The sequence below is a fragment of the Chiloscyllium plagiosum genome, chromosome 2 (assembly GCF_004010195.1).
Source record: "Chiloscyllium plagiosum isolate BGI_BamShark_2017 chromosome 2, ASM401019v2, whole genome shotgun sequence".
Taxonomy (NCBI): Eukaryota; Metazoa; Chordata; class Chondrichthyes; order Orectolobiformes; family Hemiscylliidae; genus Chiloscyllium; species Chiloscyllium plagiosum.
The window spans coordinates 39,593,756-39,615,566 of NC_057711.1; the positions used below are offsets into that span (position 1 = coordinate 39,593,756).

A 21,811-nucleotide genomic window follows, 5' to 3' on the forward strand; every position below is an offset into this window, starting at 1 on the left:
GAATAGAGGTAGAGACGCTGAGGGGGGGAGAGATAAGGGAGAGGGGGGTGGGGGGGGGGAGAAAGTAGCATAGAATACAGTAGGTGAGTGGGGGAGGGGATGAAGGTGATAGGTCGGGGGCGGGGGAGGGTGGAGTAGATAGGTGGAAAAGAAGATAGGCAGGTAGGACAGGTCATGGGGACAGTGCTGAGCTGGAAGTTTGGAACTAGGGTAAGGTGGGGGAAGGGGAAATGAGGAAACTGTTGAAATCCACATTGATGCCCTGGGGTTGAAGTGTTCCGAGGTGGAAGATGAGGCATTCTTCCTCCAGGCGTCTAGTGATGAGGGACCGTCGGTGAAGGAGGCCCAGGACTTCTATGTCCTCGGCAGAGGGGGAGTTGAAATGTTGGGCCACAGGGCGGTGTGGTTGATTGTTGCGGGTGTCCCGGAGATGTTCCCTAAAGCACTCTACTAGGATGCGTCCAGTCTAGTTAACTTTGGGAGTGAGAATGAGGCAAAAAACAACAATTCAAGCCAAATGGACAAATGCTGATTAATAAGTAAAGCCAGCACCAATTTTCTAAAAGAAAATTGTGTTTAATTAACTTGTTTGAGCTTGTTGGGTTGGCGAGGGTAATACTTCTGGTGCAGTTTACATGAAATTTCAAAAAAGGGCTTTTGGTAAAGTGTTGCACAACAGACCTGTGAGACCAATGGCATGGAAGGCACAGCCACAAAATTGGCTGAGTCACAGTAAACAGAAAGTATTGGCTAATTCTTGTTTTTTTGGACAGGAGGAAGGTTTACAGTGGAGTATCCCAGGGATCTGTGATCGAAGCTCTTACGCTTCCTAAAATATACTGCTGACCTACACTTTATTGTACAGGGCACAACTGATGTTCTAATAACCTTGGTTGAATTATATTTTCAATAAGTCTCCTATTTCTAGGAATGTCTAAATGGAAAATCACAACCATTGATTTCCAAAACCGTCTGCAGCTGACACTGTAATGCAAAATACTAACATTGTTACTCCTGTATTGCTTTGGAAGCAGTGGAAGGATTGCAGAGCAAATTCCTGGCTCCTAATTTCCATACGGAAAATGAAAATCAGACCCTCAAGGAGAGGATTACTCAGGGTGCTTGATTGGCAGGAGGAGTAAAGGAAGGTGAAAGAGGGGAAGCTGAAGGAAGGTGTTGCGAGGAGTGGAGAGAGAAGGCTGTAAGATGGAGCTTTAGGAAGTAAGTACCTTTCACCGCAGTCAAAGAGTATGTCCACTTGATTAATCTGGTTCTCCCCAGTCAGGACGTCAAGTTCAGCCTCTGCCACAGTCACTCCATATGAATTATATTGAGGGACACCTATGTTGCTTGGCTCACGAGACACCCTGCACAAAAGCATTACAGAGTGATTAATGATTGTACTTCATTTTTTTCAAAAAATATACTGCAAAGTGGATGTTTTAGATAATTATATGTACAATGGTTAAAAAAAATACAATAAATAGTCCTGCTTTTGATATTAAAAATGGGAAAATATATTGACCCACTATTGAAGAAAAGGAGACATAGGGTAGAATCTAATAAGGGTTTTACCCCCTGCCAAAGTGACATCACAATGAAGAAAGTAACGTTCCTGCGCACAAAGCCACCTGAACAGCTAGGAATGGTGAGGGAGAGGAGGGCACTGGGGTCAGAGTGAACCAACACCATGCCAACGCATTGCCACTTCTGCTCCTACATATAATTAGTGTAAATCGCAGACCTACAGCCATTTTGCATGCCCAAGGAGTGATGCCACAGGGTGCAACGGCCACCTAGGCCTTATACAGAGACATGACAACCACAAAGGTGAAAACAAGCATTTTGATAGAAAACAAACTATTTCCATTGCATCATCAGTCTGGCCCCCACATGCCCTCAGTATAATTTCCTTGTCCTCTCCTTCCCTTTGTGCCACAGTAAGCTATCCTATTCTGCAGGTGGGGTGGAGGAAGCCTACTCTGTTGTGGAGCTCACTGACCCTGGAAATTTGTTCAGGTGAACCCAGGGGTATTTGTGTCTGAACAGGACAGACATGCCGAAAGTCTTCTTGCCAGAGTCTTGGCCTGAACTTCCAAGGATTGGAGAGGCTGAGATCTCAGTCACCTCCGCAGTGCTCTGATTGGAAACTGTCGAGGTCCATGTGTCCACTGGCCTTGGGCACCTCTTAGCACACCCCATATCTTTGTGAGATTAAGGCAGCCTGGATTGGGGTAAAGACTCGTCATCTCACTGTCGCCTTGCCTTGGTCCTGAAGACCAAGGAATAAGGTGATTGAGTAGATGTGTTTGTGACTCTCCAGCATCCCCATGAGGGAGCTGGGCCTGTCTCTCCATGGCAACCACCAACTGAGCAATGAGTGTCACAGGACTGGCTGTGTCACTCCATATTTTCTACATGAGAGACAGTACACGTCTGTTATTGCTGTTCCTCCCTTTCAATACAAATAAAGTCTCCTGCAATCCTCCAAGTGCCACTAGCGCAGGGTGATTCTCCCTCTGCGAAACTGTTGGTGTAACAACTCCACCGACATTTCGGGATCAGAGTTCAGCCTTGATGATGCTTCCTCCAGATCCCTACCTCTTCCGTCAGGCAGAAGATACAAAAGCTCAAACACGCCTACTGACAGATTCAAGAACAGCTTCTTCCCCGCTGTTATTAGACTTATGAATGGACCTCTCAAATTCTAAATTTAATGTTGATCTCGTTCTTTGTGCACCTTCCCTGCAGCTGTAACATTGCATTCTTTGCTTTGTACTACTACCCTAAAGCACTTTGTATGGTATGATCTGCCTGTACTGCACGTAAAATGAAACTGTTCCAAGGTACATGTGAAAATAATAAATCAAATCAAATATCATGGCCATTGTGTCACTGCTGGGAATGCAAGGTGCAAGTCACATTAACACCATCTCAGTGTAGCTGCTGCTAGGTTAAAATATATACCTGCAGTAGCTTAAATAATCTCTCAAAAAGATAATTTTTGGTGATACTTTTACATTATATTCAATAATTATTTCCAAACAGAACACCCATCAATAACTCAAAAATTTTCCAATTCATAACTATCTAGTCAGGAGGCAATTCCTTTTCTACTAGATTTATCAGCTTCTGACTATTTGGAAGGACAGACAGGGAGGTAAGGGAGTTGGTGTAGCCCTGATATTCAAGGATGGCATCAGGAGGTGTTGAGAGATGATAAAGGTTCTATGGAGAATAAAGTTGAATCCATTTGGGTGGAAATTAGAAATTCTAAGAAGAAAAAGTCACTGATAGGCATAGTCTATAAGTCACCAAATCATAACATCACAGTGGGGAGCGTAATGAATGAATAAATAACTAATGCCTGTAAAAATAGGATAGCAATTATCATGGAGGATTTTAATCTACACATCGATGGGTCAAACCAGCTCAGTCAGGGTAGTCTTGAGGAGGAGTTCATTAAGTGTATCCATGATAGCTTTCTTGAACAGTATGTAATGGAACTGATGAGGGAACAAGCTATGTGGCATGGTGACTTAGTGGTTAGCACTGTTGCCTCACAGCACCAGAGTCCCAGGTTTGATTCCAGCCTCGGGCGTCTGTCTGTGTGGAGTTTGCGCATTTTCCCTGTGTCTACGTGGGTTTCCTCCAGGTGCTCCGATTTCCTCCCACAGTCCAAAGATGTGCAGATCAGGTGAATTGGCCATCCTAAATTGCCCATAGTGTTAGGTGCATTAGTCAGAGGGAAATGCATCTGGGTGGGTTACTCTTCGGAAGGTCGGTGTGGACTGGTTGGACTGGAGGGCCTGTTTCCACACTGTAGAGAATCTGATCTGGTCCTGTGTATTGAGAATAATTAATGACCTTATAGTCAGGGATCCTCTTGGAAGGAGCAATCACAGTATGGTTGAAATTAAAATACAGCTGAAGATAAAATCCAATACTAGCTTAAACAAGGGAGATTACAATAGGATAAGGGAGGACTTGGCTAAAGTATACTGGAAACAAAGATTTTATGGTTTGACAGTTGACAAGCAGTGGAAGACTTTCAAAGCAATTATTCAAAGTGTTCAGCAAATGTATATTCCAGTGAAAAGGGAGGACTGTAGGAAAAGGGGTAATCTGCCATGGGTGTCTAAAGAAATAAGAGAAGCTATCAAATTGAAAGAGAAGGCGTATAAAGTGGCCAAGATCAGCAGAAAACTGGAAGATTGGGATAATCTTAAAGGTCAACAGAAAGCCACAAAAAGACTGATAAAGAAAAGTAAGGTAGAACATAAGAAAAAACTAACACAGAATATAAAGACCGATAACAAAAGTTTCTATAAATATATAAAATAAAAAAGAATGGCTATAGTAAATGTTGTCCTTTAGATGATGAGAAGGGGCATTTAGTTATGCGATGTGTTGAAATATCCAAGGTATTGAATAGATATTTTGTGTCAATCTTCACACTGAAAGACACGAACAACATACCAATAATTGACAAAGAGACGGAGATAGGTGAGGACCTGGAGACAATTATTATTATGGAAGAAGTATTGTTGGGCAAGCTAATGGAGTTAAGAATAGACAAGCCTCCTAGCCCTGATGGATGCATCCCAGGGTACTAAAAGAGATGGAGGGAGAAGTAGCAAATGCACTTGTGGTAATTTTCCAAAATTCGCTAGACTTTTGGTCAGATTGAAAACCAGCACTATTTAAAAATGGAAGTAGACAAAAGATGGGGAAATATAGACCGGGTAACTTAACTTCTGTAGTGGAGAAGATACTTGAGTCTATTATCAAGGAAGAAATAACAATGCATCTAGATGGAAATGATCTCAGTGGGCAGACATAGTGAGTTTGTGAAGGGCAGGTCATGCTTAACTGGTCCTTTGGAATTCTAGAAGATATTGTGAGCAAAGTGGACAGTGGGGACCCAGTAGATGTGGTGTACCCAGATTTCCAAAAGGCCTTTGACAAAGAGATGCACAAGCGGTCGCTGCATAAGTTTAGGATACATGAAGTAACAGGCAATATATTAGCATGGATAGAGGATTAGCTAACTAACAGGAAGCAAACAGTGGGGATAAATGAGTGCTTTACTGGTTAACAATCAGTAACTAGTGGTGTGCTTCAGGGATCAGTGTTGGGCCCGCAATTATTCACAATTTACATAGATGATTTGGAGTTGGGGACCATGTGCACTGCATCAATGATGACACTAAGATGAGTGACAGAGCAAAGTATGCAGAGCACTGCGAAACTTTGCAAAGAACCATAGATATTGAAGTGAGTGGACAAAGGTCTGGTAGATGGAATACAATGTTAATAAATTTGAAGTTCTCCATTTTGGTAGAAGTAACAATAAAAAGGGTTATTATTTAAATGGTAAAAAGTTGCAGCATGCTGCTGTTCAGAGGGACCTGGGTGTCCTTCTACATGAATCACAGAGGGTTGGTTTGTAGGTACAATAAGTAATTAGGAAGGCAAATGGAATTTTGCCTTCACTGCTAAAGGGATTGAGTTTAAAAGCAGGGAGGTTATGTTACAGCTGTATAGGGTGCTAGTGAGGCCACACCTGGAGTACTATGTGCAGTTTTGTTCTCCTTATTTGAGAAAGGATGTACTGGCACTAGAGAGGGTGTAGAGGAGGTTCACTAGGTTGATTCCGGAGTTGAGGGGGTTGACTGATGAGGCGAGACTGAGTAGATTGGGAATATATTCATTGAAATTCAGAAGAATGAGGCGGTATCTTTTGAAAAATATAAAATTATGAATGGAATAGATACGATAGATGTAGAGAAGATGTTTCCACTGGTGGGTGAAACTAGGACAAGAGAGCATAGCCTCAAAATTAGGGGGAGCAGATTTCGGACTGAACTGAGAAGGAACATCTTCATCCAGAGGGTTATAAATCTATGGAATTCCCTGCCCAGTAAAGTACTTGATCAGTAAATATTTTTAAAGCTAAAATTGTTTTTTTTATTATTAAGGGATACGGTGAGAGGGTGGGTGAGTGAAGCTGAGACCACAAAGAGATCAGTCATGATCTTATTGAATGGCGGAGCAGACTCGAAGGGCCAGATGACCTACCCCTGCTCCTAGCTCTTAGGTTTTTATATTCTTATGTACCAAAGTATTGTATCACGAAATGTAAATTATTCAAGTATAGCAACTTGAGGCCAATAAGATAATTGTATCATCAATACTCACAGGTGAGGTGCCGGAAGACTAAAGGTTGGCAAATGTGGTGCCACTGTTTAAAAAGGGTGGTAAGGACAAACCAGGGAACTGTAGACCAGTGAGCCTGATGTCGGTGGTGGGTAAGTTGTTGGAGGGAATCCTGAGGGACAGGATGTACATGTATTTGGAAAAGCAAGGACTGATTAGGGATAATCAACATGGCTTTGTGCGGGGGGAAATCATGTCTCACAAACTTGAATGAGTTTTTTGAAGAAGTAACAAAGAGGATTGATGACGTAAAGCGGTAGATGTGATCTATATAGACTTCAGTAAGGCGTTTGACAAGGTTCCCCATGGGAGATTGGTTAGCAAGGTCAGATCTCATGGAATATGGGGAGAACTAGCCATTTGGATACAGAACTGGCTCAATGGTAGAAAACAGAGGTGGTGGTGGAGGGTTGTTTTTCAGACTGGAGACCTGTGACCAGTGGAGTGCCACAAGGATCAGTGCTGGGTCCTCTACTTTTCGTCATTTATATAAATAATTTGAATGTGAGCGTAAGAGGTACAGTTAGTAAGTTTGCAGATGACACCAAAATCGGAGGTGTAGTAGACAGTGAAGAGGGTTACCTCAGATTACAACAGGATCTTGTTCAGATGGGCCAATGGGCTGATAAGTGGCAGATGGAGTTTAATTCAGATAAATTGGTTAGGCAACTGTTGGAATATTGCTTGCAATTCTGGTCTCCTTCCTATCGGAAAGATGTTGTGAAACTTGAAAGGGTTCAGAAAGGATTTACAAGGATGTTGCCAGAGTTGGAGGATTTGAGTTATAGGGAGAGGCTGAACAGGCTGGGGCTGTTTTCCCTGGAGCATCGGAGGCTGAGGGGTGACCTTATAGAGGTTTACAAAATTATGAGGGGCATGGATAGGATAAATGGGTGAGTCCAGAGCTAGAGGGCACAGGTTTAGGGTGAGGGGGGAAAAGATATAAAAGAGACCTCAGGGGTGACCTTTTCACACAGAGGGTGGTACATGTATGGAATGAGCTGCCAGAGGAAGTGGTGAAGGCTGGTACAATTGCAACATTTAAAAGGCATTTGGATGGGTATATGAATAGGAAGGGTTTGGAGGGATATGGGCCGGGTGCTGGCAGGTTGGACTAGATTGGGTTGGGATATCTGGTTGGCTTGGATGGGTTGGACTGAAGGGTTTGTTTTTGTGCTGTACATCTTTATGACTCTAAAAATGTTTGTGAGTTAAAGTGAACAGGTGTTATGCTAATCTGGATTTAGCATATGGACAATTGCTCCTTCTAACATGTCAAAAAATATAGTTCAATATGTTAATTATGTAAAGAATTGAAGGAGCAAAATAAAAAAGACAGTACTGTGAACATATTTCAATATAAGGTACATCCGAACCCAGATTTTAAGCACACAATGGCCCATTTCTTGCAGTTATAATAATTACAAAGTTTGGGAGAAGATTTGTAGCTCGGGTGCTCATTGTTATGGTTCTGTTCGCCGAGCTGGGAATTTGTGTTGCAGACGTTTCGTCCCCTGTCTAGGTGACATCCTCAGTGCTTGGGAGCCTCCTGTGAACCGCTTCTGTGTTGTTTCACACATCGACCTGGACCCAATATACCGGCCACTGCAACGGACAGCTGGAACTGACAACCGGAAGCGGCAGATTCAAACCACTACAAATGCCGGAGGAAACAACACAGAAGCGCTTCTTAGGAGGCTCCCAAGCCCTGAGGATGTCACCGCGACAAGGGACGAAACGTCTGCAACACAAATTCCTAGCTCGGCGAACAGTTATAATAATGCTCAGTATATCAGTATTCATCATCATTACTCCTCTGAAACTGACATCAAGTCTCTAGTCTGTATATATTCTATTTAACATCAAAGTTCAGAAACTGCTTTTCGTAACTCAATACAGTCAATTATTCACCACTGAAACTCACAAGACCTTCAGTTGGATGCTGCAACATTGTTATAATACTGAAGAAATTGCATCTTGTTAATAGCTTATATATATCATTTTAATGCCGAGAGTAAGTTATAACTACTACTGTACAACTTCTTTGGTCCTGCAAAACTAGCTTCACATTTGTGGAATATCAATATTTCACTCTTTGGTAACAAAGATAAGTTTTTAAAACAAGTTGTTTTATGATTTTAAGAGGCATTTTTATAATTATAATTATAAATTCTTATAATTCTTAATTGCTCTTGAACTGAGTAGCCTTCTAAAACATTTCAGAGTAAACAGGCAGGAGGCTGGAAGAACACAGCAGGCCAGGCAGCATCAGGAGGTGGAGAAGTCGATGTTTCAGGTGTAACTTTTCTTCAGGAGCTTAGTTTCCTTCCCGAAATAATATTAATGCGTCATGTAGTTTTGTACAACAATCAAAAATACTTGGTATGATCACTATTACGGAGACTTCATATTCTAAATTTATTAATTGAATTTAAAGACCAGCAGCCATAGTGAGAATTAGATTGTGAATCCAAAGACATTACCACCACACCACCAGCTCTCCCAACAATAATATGATAAATCAGATTCCAATAACTACATACACAATAATTTATTTTGCTTTCTTATAAATAAATAAGAAGTGAAAGACAATTAATGCATTTAATTTCAGGTTGGCTGTCTGTGAAAAATCCTCACAGCTGGCTGCTCCCCTTGTTAGACTATACAGGCTGTTCTGCTATAATGCACGATTAGGTGACGCAAATTCACTATAATGCGAGAGGCAAATTGGGGACACTGTTTCTAAAGTGCAAACTTTTAAAACTAATGTTGACTGTAATCCAATTACATCACCAACACTTTGAATGCTGTTTATGGAATGCAATTTTTCTATGACACAGCATTGCACTAGAATGCAACCATCACGTTATAGAAGAACTACCTGTATCATTGTTGCTGGACACTTGGACATTCTTTGACCTGGTGCATCATTCAAACTAATGTCAGAAAAGATATAATCCAAACCACAGAGATCACTTTTCTGTAGGTAGGTTTTTTTGAGGTCAGTGGAACACATTCCCTTGTCATTGACTGCAAAATCCAAGCTTGTGTATTTTATATATGAGTAGTATATTTTTAAAGAAGCATACACAGTAAAAAGTAACTTCACCATAGGAGCAGCACAGTAGCTCAGTGGTTATCACTGCTGCCTCACAGCGCCAGGGACCCGCATTTAATTCCACCCTCGGGTGACTGTGTGGAGTTTGCACATTCTTCCCATGAATGTGTGAGTTTCCTCCAGGAGACCTGCTTTCATCCCACAGTCTAAACTGGTGCAGGTTTGGTGGATTGGCTATGCTAAATTGCCCATAGTGTCCAGAGATGTGCCAGCTCGGTGAATTAAGGATAGGATAGTGCAGTGGATCTGGGTGTGATACTCTTCAGGTTGTTGGTGTCTACTCAATGGACTGAATGGTCTGCTTCCACACTGTAGGGATTCAATGACTCATTCAGATTCAGTAAGGATTATTTGATTAATTCAATTAACTCACCAATACTGTGCAGTCAAATTCACTTTGATTTTAAAACAGGCTGCCACCAGGTCCTTCCAAGGGGTACCTGGTGGAAGAGTATCCTTCACTGGGTCCATTCTCTTCTTCAATATCTCACAACAATTTTTTACACCCTGTGAGGAAACCAAATCACAGGTTTACAGGATAAAAAATAGTGAATACAGCATGGTCTAGCAGCTCAGTATTTTCTCAAATCATCCTTTGAGATCCTGGTATCTTAAATTTTTATAAGCTCCTAACTAAAGGATAATGTTAAATTAATAACATCAATTTATTGAAATATATGGTAATTGTAAACACATTTACGAAGGAAATTATAACATCCTGAATCCTTAACAGCACAGAAACAGTCCAGGTCCAGTGTAAAGACAGCTCAATACTGCAGTTCTGTCTTTCATTCAATGGTATCTTATATTTACATACATTAATTTTACAAAAAAAGGTCATTCATCTCTCATTATCATATTCTTCTATTCCTATGTCTCTTGTTTGCTTATCTAGCCTTCTCGTAAGTGCATCACATCAACAATTCCATGTTAAAACTCCACATTTTAATTCTCTACTGCATTTGAGAGTGACCGTTTTTGTTTGAAATACAACAAGTTCATCAAGTTCAAGAAATCCTCAGCTTCCTTACTGATTAGCCACCATACAAATGATTGAGTGAAGCTAGAGTTTAGCTGGAAGGAAGCACCAACTGGATGTGATACATTGGAGAAATTCATAACATTGAGCAATGTGACAAGTTGTAGGCATTCCAAATGGCCTATTTGGTAACACCCTTATTTCTGTGCCAGAAGATTGTTGGTTCTATGCCTTGTCCAGAACTTGAGCACAACAATCAAGGCTTATGTCCAGAGCACATCCTCTTCAGGTGGATTTGAAAGATGCCAGAATATTTTTAATAACAGCAAGGGCACAATTCTCAGTGTCTTTGGCTAATATTTATACCTCAACTAGCATCACAAAAAGGAATAGGCTGCCTGGTCATTATCACTCTGCTGGTTGTGAAAGTTTGCCATTTACAAATAGGCTGCTACGATCCTGAATGACAACAGGAACTACACTTCCAATAGAGCCCACAGAGCATAAACCATTGCTGCTGGTCCTATGGTCAGAGATCAACTACACAATTGGAAATCTTTTCTTTTTACAGAGTTCCATTTGTAACTCCACTCTTCCACCTCTTGGAACAGGAATAGGAGTAGACCAGGAATAGGAGTAGACCAATATTCAGTCTGATCATGGCTAATCAACACCTCAATGCTTTTTACTCACCTATCCCCATATTGCTGCTAGTATGAGAAATCTATTAGACTCTACCTTAAACATTCTTAACGTTTCAGTTATATATTACAAAGTGTAGCTGCATATCATCTACCAAAATGGGGTATTAATTAACAGGCATTATGGGATGTAACTGCATTCCTGGTGTTGAAATTCAATTTTTGTGCTAATAGCAGGGGAGTGCTGTATAACTAATGCGGGAACTAATTCTGGAATGTGGTTGAATATTGTGAAGTCTCAAGGATAATTGTTAAGTGGGGTGGGGTCTGGTTAACATCATGAGATTGTGGGATGGCCCAAAGCTGTCCATGTACTGATCATGCAGCCTCATGATGATCTTGATGGGATGCGTAAGTAATCTATTAATAACTGGCTTTTCACAGCTGCATAAATGCATAAAAATACATAAAAACATATGTTTTCCTTGGTTTGGTGTTGAGGTTGTGTGGAGAGTAGCTTGCTCCTCACTGGTGTAAATAATAAACATTTGACGACTGGTACAGACCGGAATGTCAGGCAATTCTTTGATCTTTTAATTTCTCCTTTCCCCCATGCATCTCTATTTGTGTTTTCAACCACCTACCTTGCTGTGAATGTTGCATTCATTCAGCTTTTCACTTTGTCATTTTGACTTCATCAAGTATGCTCAGTTTTGTGTTCTCCTGCCTTCTGGTCTCCCTTACATTTATTTGACTTCTTGCTACTAACTTTGCTTCCTTCCAATTTGAGTTATCCTTCAGTTTGTCACTTACTAAAACTGTAACACAAACCCACCCAGCAACACTAACAAACATCCTAATCAGTCACAGTCCCATTGGAGTGAGACCAGTCCACCACAAACAGACCCACCTGCCCCACAGCCAGACCCAATTCCTCAGAAATCTGATGCCCTCCCAAACAACAGCTCTATAGCCTTATAATCCATCCATCAACCAATCTTCCCATTCTTTTGATCACTAGCACATGGCACTGAGGTTACTGTTCTTGAAATTCTTTTTTTTAGCTTCCTTCCTAACTCGCTGAAACCTGTATTCATGACCTAATCCCTTTTACTACCTAATACACTGATACCAAGGTGGACAATGACTTCTGGCTGTTTCTTCTCCTCCTGCCACTTCCACAGAAGGATATTCTGTAGCCACTTTGTGATATTCTTGACCTTGGCACCAGAGAGACAACACACCAACTCTGAATCACAGAAATGCCTGTCTGATCCCTTGACTATGGAATCCCATGTAACTATTCATCTTTCATTCTTCTTTCCTTTCTCCTCTCTCACTGAGCCACCCGTTCTTACTGCATTCTCCTGAGAAACCATCAGCGTCACTAATTTCCAAAATAGATGACCAATTAGCAAGCATGATAGCCTCAGGAAACTCCTGCACTACTTTCCTGGTATTCTAAGACTGCCTGGCAATCACCCAATCCCTCTCTGATTGTACGCTTCTAATCTGTATACGACTATCTATCGATATATACCATCACATAGTCCTCTGCCTCATGGATACACAATAGTGACTCCAAGTGCCGCTTAAATTCTGAAACCTGAAAGTCATGCTCATGCAGCCAGTGACACCTCCTACAATGTATTTGTCTGGGACTTAGTAGGTCATATAGACAGCAGGATGTAAACTACACTTGGCTACTCTGACTTGCCATCTGGTGGCGCTTAAAATAATTGTTACCGTTGGAATAAATTTGGGCTTACTATGAAAATGTAATAAGCTATTTCTCAGAAAAAAGGTGGACAATAACTTTTATCTGTTTACTCTCTTCCTGTGACTTCCTCAGAAGAACATTCTGCAGCCATTCTGTGACATCCTTGACTATGGCACCAGGGAGGCAACACACTATCTTTGAAGCACAGGAATGCCTGTCTGATCCCATGAGTATGGAATCCCCTGTAACTATTCATCTTCCATTCTTCTTCCTTTTCCCTTGTATACCTGAGTCACCTGTCGTGATAAGAATACTATTGGAATAAATTTAGGCTTATGAAAATGAAACTAGCTATTTGTCAAAATTAACAGGAAAAAGTTCTGGAGACTTAACCCGAATACCCACATTTCACTTGAAAGATTGGAAATACTGATAAACCCTATTTATCAATTAGCTGTCTACCTTGACATCACGGCACTACTGTTCTCAATCCAGATAGGCCTCTTGCTCTGTGCCTTATTTCCTGCCCTGCTTATCTGTTGCTCTGGAGATTTTATTTCTTGGTGGAAACCTTACTTAAAGCATCTCTTTCCCCCTCTGCCCTGAATTCCCACTTTGGCCCAAATTCCCTGTTCTTCTCTCTGTCTGAGGCTTACCCAGTCGAAGTCTTCCCAAGTCTGACTGTACAGCTTACTATGAAGCTAAAACAAAATATCAAACAAGTCTGAAAACACTGAACTGGTCAGAGAGCAACAGTGGAGAGAAGAACCGATTCCAGAGTTCAGATTTCAGGTCAATGATCCATTGTTGGAATTGGAATTCATTAACGATTCATCATTGTTCAAGCAAGTACTGAATCAGGGAAAATGAGAGGGGGGGGGGGGGGAAGAACAAAGGATAAGTCTGCAATGGAAGACGGGAGAGTTTAAATGTCCAAATGGATAATGATGCACGGCAAAGGCACTACAAGTAAGAGATAAATGATATTGGGAGAATGTAAGAAAAGCATCAACAACAGCTGTCATCCCCAAATATGAGGGCAGGGGCAAGGAAATGAAATGTCTGAAAATAGCATAAGTTCATAAGTGCCAATCAAATAATGAGATGCTGCATTTTGAGCGTATGTTGAGTTTAATTGAAAAAATGTAGGAGGCCAAGGACAGAGAAGGCTAAGTATAAGACAAAAGACATAGGAACAGAAATTAAGCCATTCAGCCCACTGCGTCTGCTCTGCCATTAAATCATGGCTGATAGGTTTCTCAATCCCATTCTCCCACTTTCTCCCCATAACCCTCGATCCCTTTTATAATCAAGAACCTATCAATCTCAGTCTTAAATATCCTCAATAACCTGGCTTCCACAACCTTCTGTGGCAATGAATTCCATAGATTCACCACTCTCTGGTTGAAGAAGTTTCTCCTTATCTCCATTCTAAAAGCTCTTCCCTTTACTCTAAGGCTGTCCCCTCGGGTCCTAATCTCTCCTACCAATGGAAACATCTTCCTAAGGAGAAAGTGAGGTCTGCAGATGCTGGAGATCAAAGTTGAAACTTTATTGCTGGAACAGCACAGCAGGTCAGGCAGCATCCAGGGAACAGGAGATTCGACGTTTCGGGCACAGGCCCTTCTTCAGGAATGAGCAGAGAGTGTTCAGCAGGAGAAGATAAAAGGTAGGGAGGAGGGACTTGGAGGAGGGGCGTTGGAAATTTGATAGGTGGAAAGAGGTCAAGGTGAGGGTGATAGGTCGGAGTAGGATGGAGGCGGAGAGGTCAAGAAGAAGACTGCAGGTCAGGAAGGCGGTGCCGGGCTGGAGGGATCCGGCTGAGACAAGGTGGGGGGAGGGGGGATGAAGAAACTGGTGAAGTCCAAGTTCATCCCCTGCGGTTGGAGGGTTCCCAGTCGGAAGATAAGACGCTCCTCCTCCGACCGTCGGGTTGTTGTGGTTTGGCCCTCCTCCAAGTCCCTCCTCCCTACCTTTTATCTTCTCCTGCTGAACACTCTCTGCTCATTCCTGAAGAAGGGCCTGTGCCCGAAACGTCGAATCTCCTGTTCCCTGGATGCTGCCTGACCTGCTGTGCTGTTCCAGCAATAAAGTTTCAAACATCTTCCTAACATCTACTCTGTACAGGCCATTCAGTATTCTGTAAGTTTTCATTAGATCCCTCCTCATCCTTCTAACCTCCGAATAAAGACCCAGAGTCCTCAAATATTCCTCATATTGTTAAGCATTTCATTCTTGGGATCATTCTCATGAACTTTTTCTGAACACATTCCAGGGCCAGTACATCCTTTCTGAGATATCAAACCCAAAACTGCACACAATATTCCAACTGTGGTCTGACCAGAGCTTTGTACAGCCTCAGAAGCATATTCCTGTTTTTATATTCAAGTTCTCTGAAAATTAATGCCATCATTGCATCTGCCTTCCTAACTACTGACTCATCCTGCAAGTTTACCTTGACAGAATCCTAGACAAAATCTCCCAAGTCTGTTTGCAATTCAGACTTCTGAATTTTCTCTCCATTTAGAAAATAATCCATGCCTCTATTCTTCCTACCAAAGTGCATGACATCACACTTTCCCACATTGTACTTCATCTGCCACTTCTTTGCTCATTCTCCTAACCTGTCCAAGTTTTTTTCCCCCTCCACCTATCTTTGTATCATCTGCAAACTTAGCCAGAATGGACAAATTCATGGACAGGTGTGGATTGAAAGAGGATGCTTCACAAAGTTGTTCCTTCAGCAGTTGATTTCCCCAGTGGAGAGCAAACTGCACTGTGAGCAGTGAATGCAGTATATCAATTTGAAAGAGATACAAGTAGATTACTGTTTTACCTAGAAAGAGAGTTCCAAGATAATTGCAAGAAAGGAGGTAAAAGAGTAGCTGATACTTCTCCTGCAATTGTATGGAAAGAAAAGGGGTTCTTGGATGTAGTTGAGAAGTGAACCAGGATGCTGCAGAAGGATGTATTTCTTCAAAATGCTTGAAAGGGATGGGAGGTTTCACTGTGTTTGGTGGAACATTCACATTAGCAGTGGAAATTTGAAGGATAATTTATTGAATGTGGATGCTGCTGAATTGTAGATAAGAAGTGAAGTCTAAGTATCATTGGATTCCACTTTCACAACAAAAGTTTACTGTACCATCAATGGAAACCTTCCCCTTATCACTACTGACCGAAAGTGATTACAAATGTCATTATAAAATAACATGAATATAATCATTGATAACACATTGATGTTTATATTCAGGATGTTTGTTCTGAAAAACATAAAGTCTCACCAGACAGTTAAGTTCACTGGTGATGCTGCGGCCAGTTGTACCGGAGTTTGGACTGCTAATTGTTGTGGTTGATTTTATGGAGATCAAATCAACTGGAATTCCTAACATATAGGCACACACTTGAGCAACCTGATTTACAGAAGGAGGAAAAAAACAGATATTTATTTCAAAGCAAAATAATCAAAGCATCTTAGAAAATGGAAATAGTGAAAATATCAGAACAACTTTTCTCTCCTTAGCCTAGAGGAAATTGAGCAGCGCAGACATTGTTTAGCACTTAGCTTTGACATCTGGTTGAAGTTTTCAGGGCTAATATTTGCTTGGCAAAAAGCACATGGGACTATAGTTTGCAACTGTGATTTACACAAATTGGAGGAAGAAAGGTTGTGTTGGATGAGCCCAGTGTGTGATCTAGAGCTGCCTGCTCCCATTGATTTGTTTCATTTGAAGTCAAGCTTGCTTATTTGCTTGGGCTTTCAAGATTATACAATGCATGAATTGTTTCAGCAGAAAACAGTCTATTTCCTTGACTATGGAAAGTGTGTGAGCAATGGCTTAGTTGGCTTCCAAATCAGTAAAGAGATTTGAAGTGGAGAGCTTACTGTGACATTTGCCCATGGAAAAAAAAATGTTGATATATTATTGGCCTTCTAAAGAGACTTGCTTTTTACTTCTCATGTACCTGGTCACATGATTGCTTATTTTGACAGTTTTGTGAGCTTCTTAAGAGGTTAATCTTTTTTTCAGATCTCAATTCAAGAGAAAAGTATTTTTTGAAAATTTTTGAGCTTTTGCACAACTTCCAAATGATAAGATGAAACTTCTGAGTTCTGATTACAAAGTGGACATTCAATAATTTGGAAGGCTAGGGGAAGGAAGAGGACAGAAAAGTGGTAAGAGTAGCAAGGTAAGGGTGAGGTACAGGGTGAGGGGATATCACACTGCCCTGAATTGAGGAGTTGCAAAAAGAACTGAGGAATGGAGCTGAATAGACACAGACACTTTACTTGGCTGCTTTGTCATTAACCCACTTCGGCCTTATGTATAATGCAGTTAAACTTTATACCAGCCATTGCAGTGGGAGTAACATAAAAGGATAAAACAATGGGAATTTGTTTAAACAATTCAAATGTAGGAAGCAAAAATAATTTTAAAGAACATAAAATCAGATTATGTGTAGGAAGGAATTTCTCCATACATGTTGGCACCTACCTTAGTGTTAATGCCTTGACCAATTTCAACTCCACCATGTGTTATCATAACTGAGCCATCACTGCCAAATATTGAAACAGTGCCTGAAATTATAGTAAATTATAGTTAGAAAGCACAATATGTACTGTAGATCAATTAAGAGTAAACATAAAACTAATCAAATATACAGTGAAAAGATGAACATCAAGTGGAATCTGATAAACTATAAGCATAAAAATGTCATCTTATTTCAATGTTCAAGTATCAGAACAGAGACCCACAGGGTTGTTGGGATATCCCTTACATTGGTAAAACATGTGTATTGAGAAAAGCTTTCAGTGAAAACATATATTAGTCAAATCATTACTGAAATTTTCTGGAGTCTTGGTCTTAACTGAATTCTATCTCATGAGACAACGGTTTGAGCCTTTGTGTTTAACACATTAAGCATCGCCTTAATGGCTCATGAGTTCCCTGCTGACAAGGTAGTCTCTGCTACATTTAATGCAGAAGGAGACAGTGGACTGAGAAAATACTAGATTTGTTATTCTTTATTTTCTCTGGCCCTCTTCTCAGTCATGTGAGTTCTCTGTTTCTGCTGGCTTCTTCCACTGCCATTGCAAACTGTTAGTCCCCACAGGGCATCCCTATTGAAAACTATGCCCTTGATGTCAGTTGTCACTGTTAGCCATCCTCATTCCTCATTTTTGTATGTGTCATTGCAACCAAGATATGAACACCCAGGTTAGCAGTGATCCACTGGTCAGTTCACTGTGCAGAAGGTCTTTGGGTATGCAACTATAGTCTGTCCATTGACATGGTTGAGTCTTGCATTTGATGGTGGTTTAGCAATGGGTGTATGCTGATGGAATTAGCACACTTAATGATCTTTGAATTGATGGCCCTGTACTTCCAAATGATTTTGAGGATGTAACTGCAACACCAAAGACGACAGTTGGTTGGCTTTTTCTTCCACTGAACCCATGTTGTCTAGTTTCTAGAGGAATGCATTGAGGATTCAAGTTTGGTAGACTTGCAGTTTGGCGTTCTCAGTCAAATTGCTATTGGCCTCCTACATTCTCTTATTCAGTGCAGTGTAATGGCTCCAGCTTTTGTAAAGCATGTGTTTATTTCAACATCATGACAGATTTCTGCTGACTGTGGAGCATTGATATGTGAAACTATCACCACTTGCCAGATTTGTTTGATTATTCTTCCATGGGATGTGGGCCTAACTACAAAGGCCTGCATTTGTCGTCCAGCCCTCACTTCTTTGACAAGGTGAGCTACCTTCTTAAACTGTTGTAGTCCATCTGGTGCAAATCCTCCTACAGATAGGAAGGGAGCTCCAGCATGTTGACACAGCACAGTGAAATTGTTGGTGATACATTTCCAAGTCAGAATGGTGTGTGGCTTGGAAGGGAATTTGTAGGTTGTGGCATTCCATTGCATTTGCCACCCATGCTTCTTTAACAGCACATTTGGAATGTACTAAAGAAGGAGCTTCATGAGTTGGTGCAACACATAATCTAACTCATATAGTTCAACAAATTCATTTTTCAGGGAATATGGGCATCACTGACTAGCATTTGGTTTCCATTTCTAAATGCTCCAAACTGCGTGCATTGCCAGGTCATTACAGGGGAAGTTAAGTTTACTGTGAGTCTAGAATGAGATGTCAGTCAGATCAGGTATGGGTGGCAGATTTCCTTCTCTCTCGGGCATAAATGAACTAAATGGTTTTATAACAATTGATGATTGTTTCATAGTCCTATTGCTAAGTCTAGCTGTCAATTCTACTAGTGCCCCTAGAGTGTTAGTTGAGCCAAAGGATTGCTAATTTAGTGACATTATCAGTACTATTGATGGCACCATTTTACCAGGTATGGCACTGAGGAGTCCAAGCAAAACTGAGAAGCTTCTAAAGGCAATTATTCTCGGTAGAATGAGTAGTTACAGGACGAAAAAAGCTTGGGATGGAGTTGAATTTAGATAAATGCAAGCTGCTGCATTTTGGGAAAGCAAATCTTAGCAGGAGTTATACACTTAATGGTAGGGTCCTAGGGAGTGTTGCTGAACAAAGAAACCTTGGAGTGCAAGTTTATAGCTCCTTGAAAGAAGAGTCATAGGTAGATAGAATAGTGAAGAAGGCATTTGGTATGCTTTCCTTTATTGGTCAGAGTATTGAGAACAGGAGTTGGGAGGTCATGTTGTGACTGTACAGGACATTGGTTAGGCCACTGTTGGAATATTGTGTGCAATTCTGGTCTCCGTTCTATTGGAAGGATATTGTGAAACTTGAAAGGGTTCAGAAAAGATTTACAAGGATGTTGCCAGGGTTGGAGATTTGAGCATTAGCGAGAGGCTGAACAAGCCGGGGCTGTTGTCCCTAGAGCGTTGGAGGCTGAGGGGTGACCTTATAGAGGTTTATAAAATCATGAGGGGCACAGATAGGATAAATAGTCTTTTTCCTGGGATGGGGGATTCTGGAACTAGAGGGCATAGGTTTAGGTGAGAGGGGAAAGATATAAAAGAGACCTAAGGGGCAACTTTTTCACACAGAGGATGGTACGTGTATGAAATGAGCTGCCAGAGGAAGTGGTGGAGGCTGGCACAATTGCAACATTTAAATGGCATCTGGATGGGTATATGAATAGGAAGGGATTTGGGTCAAGTGCTGACATGTGGGACTAGATTAGGTTGGGTTATCTGGTTGGCATGGACAAATTGGACTGAAAGTTCAGTTTCCGTACTGTACATCTCTATGACTCTAATTGCTCCCTACTGGCCATTTTTAAGAACCACCCTCCTCCATTTGTGGTCCTTGGAATCTTCATGAAGCAAATTATTTATTACTTGGTATTTAATTGAATAATTTATTTGTCACTAAACTATCATAGAACATAGAGATATCCTAATTGAAGCTAATATAATTTGCCAGCACTTGGCCCATATCCCTCCAGGAGGAGAAAGTGAGGTCTGCAGATGCTGGAGATCAGAGCTGAAAATGTGTTGCTGGAAAAGCGCAGCAGGTCAGGCAGCATCCAGGGAACAGGAGAAGGGCTTATGCCCGAAACGTCGATTCTCCTGTTTCCTGGATGCTGCCTGACCTGCTGCGCTTTTCCAGCAACACATTTTCAGCCCATATCCCTCCATCCCTCCCTATTCATATACCCATCCAGATGCCATTTAAATGTTGTAATTGTACCAACCTCCACCACTTCCTCTAGCAGCCCAGCCTCCACCACTTCCTCTGGCAGCACATTCCATACACGTCCCACCCTCTGCGTGAAAAGGTTGCCCCTTAGGTCTCTTTTATATCTTTCACCTCTCACCCTAAACCTATGCCCTCCAATTCTGGACTCCCCCATCCCAGGGAAAAGACCTTGTCTGTTTATCCTATCCATGCCCCTCATGACTTTATAAACCTCTATAAGGTCACCCCTCATATCCACCCTATTATTCATACAGATAACCGAGATCTCCTTACAAAGTTGTTTCTCAACTTCCCTTCTAGAATTCTGAGTCTCATTTCTGAAGGCCTGTAAATCCCAGTGGTGCGAGTAAAGCTCTGTATTGCAAACCTGCATGCAGGGCCCCTGACCCTGCTGAATTCATTGAAGGCTATTGATGTGGTCTGACCATTTTTCTTTTCCATTCACTTCCATTCAGACCTCAGACATGCTTCAGGCCTATAGACTCTGGCACCGGAGGTTAAAAATTAAGTGGGTGAGTTCCTCAGAATCAGATTCAGCTTCATGAGGTTGCTAAATTTCCTCACCCCTCAATTCCTGTCATAATGGTGCAAATTCAACTCTTAGACTCCAAAGGTTTTCCTGGTTGCAACCCCTGTTACATTTGGATTATGTCATGCCCTAGCGATATGAATGTGTAATAACTCAGGAAGCCCAATTGGAAAGGAACATTGTTTATTATTGGAAAACAAAACAGAGCCAATATTTGAGGCACACATCGGCTAGTCTCAGCCTGGGACACACAGTTCTGCAGACTTATCCCTGGGTCTGCTTTATATTTTCTAATCAACTTGTTCAGAGATGTTGTAATACACCTCTGGAGCAGATGGGACTTGAACCCAAGTCTCTCAGTTCAGGGGTAGGCACACCACTATTGTACATTGAAAGCCCTTCTGGGTCTGCCTTATATTGGGTTCAGGTGTTGAGTTCCAGCAGGCAGGTCATTGCCTCCTGCCAAGGGAGTTCATACTCAACAAGCCCCACACTAGATTAATTAATGATTTCCGATGAGCCTTTTATGGGTTATCACAGAAACGTTCGAGCAGATTGATCTCCTAAGCCAACCTAAAATCCTCTCAACCTGAATAAATCAGACAAATCCCCTTCTTGTTGCAGTTCATTCTTTTCAAATATCATCAGACTGTCATGTTAGAGATGAAAAATGTGTTGCTGGAAAAGCACAGCAGGTCAGGCAGCATCCAAGGAGCAGGAGAATCGACATCTCGGGCATAAGCCCTGAAGAAGGGCTTATGCCCAAAACGTCGATTCTCCTGCTCCTTGGATGCTGCCTGACCTGCTGTGCTTTTCCAGCAACACATTTTCCATCTCTGATCTCCAGCATCTGCAGTCCTCACTTTCTCCTTGTCATGCTAGAGCTAATTTATCTTGAACAATGATAGCTTTG

General features: G+C 41.5%; 1 protein-coding gene across 1 annotated transcript in view; it reads right to left on the reverse strand.

Moving 5' to 3' along the window:
• The window catches only part of LOC122559054 (xanthine dehydrogenase-like), a 360,223-nt gene that overhangs the window by 18,294 nt on the left and 320,118 nt on the right, over positions 1–21,811 (reverse strand). The window contains exons 25-28 of the mRNA XM_043708284.1: positions 17,174–17,256; positions 15,962–16,090; positions 9,711–9,844; positions 1,230–1,367 (exon numbers count right to left, since the gene is read on the reverse strand). Of these exons, the coding sequence (XP_043564219.1) occupies positions 1,230–1,367; positions 9,711–9,844; positions 15,962–16,090; positions 17,174–17,256 (484 nt within the window). The remainder of the gene's footprint in view (positions 1–1,229; positions 1,368–9,710; positions 9,845–15,961; positions 16,091–17,173; positions 17,257–21,811) is intronic.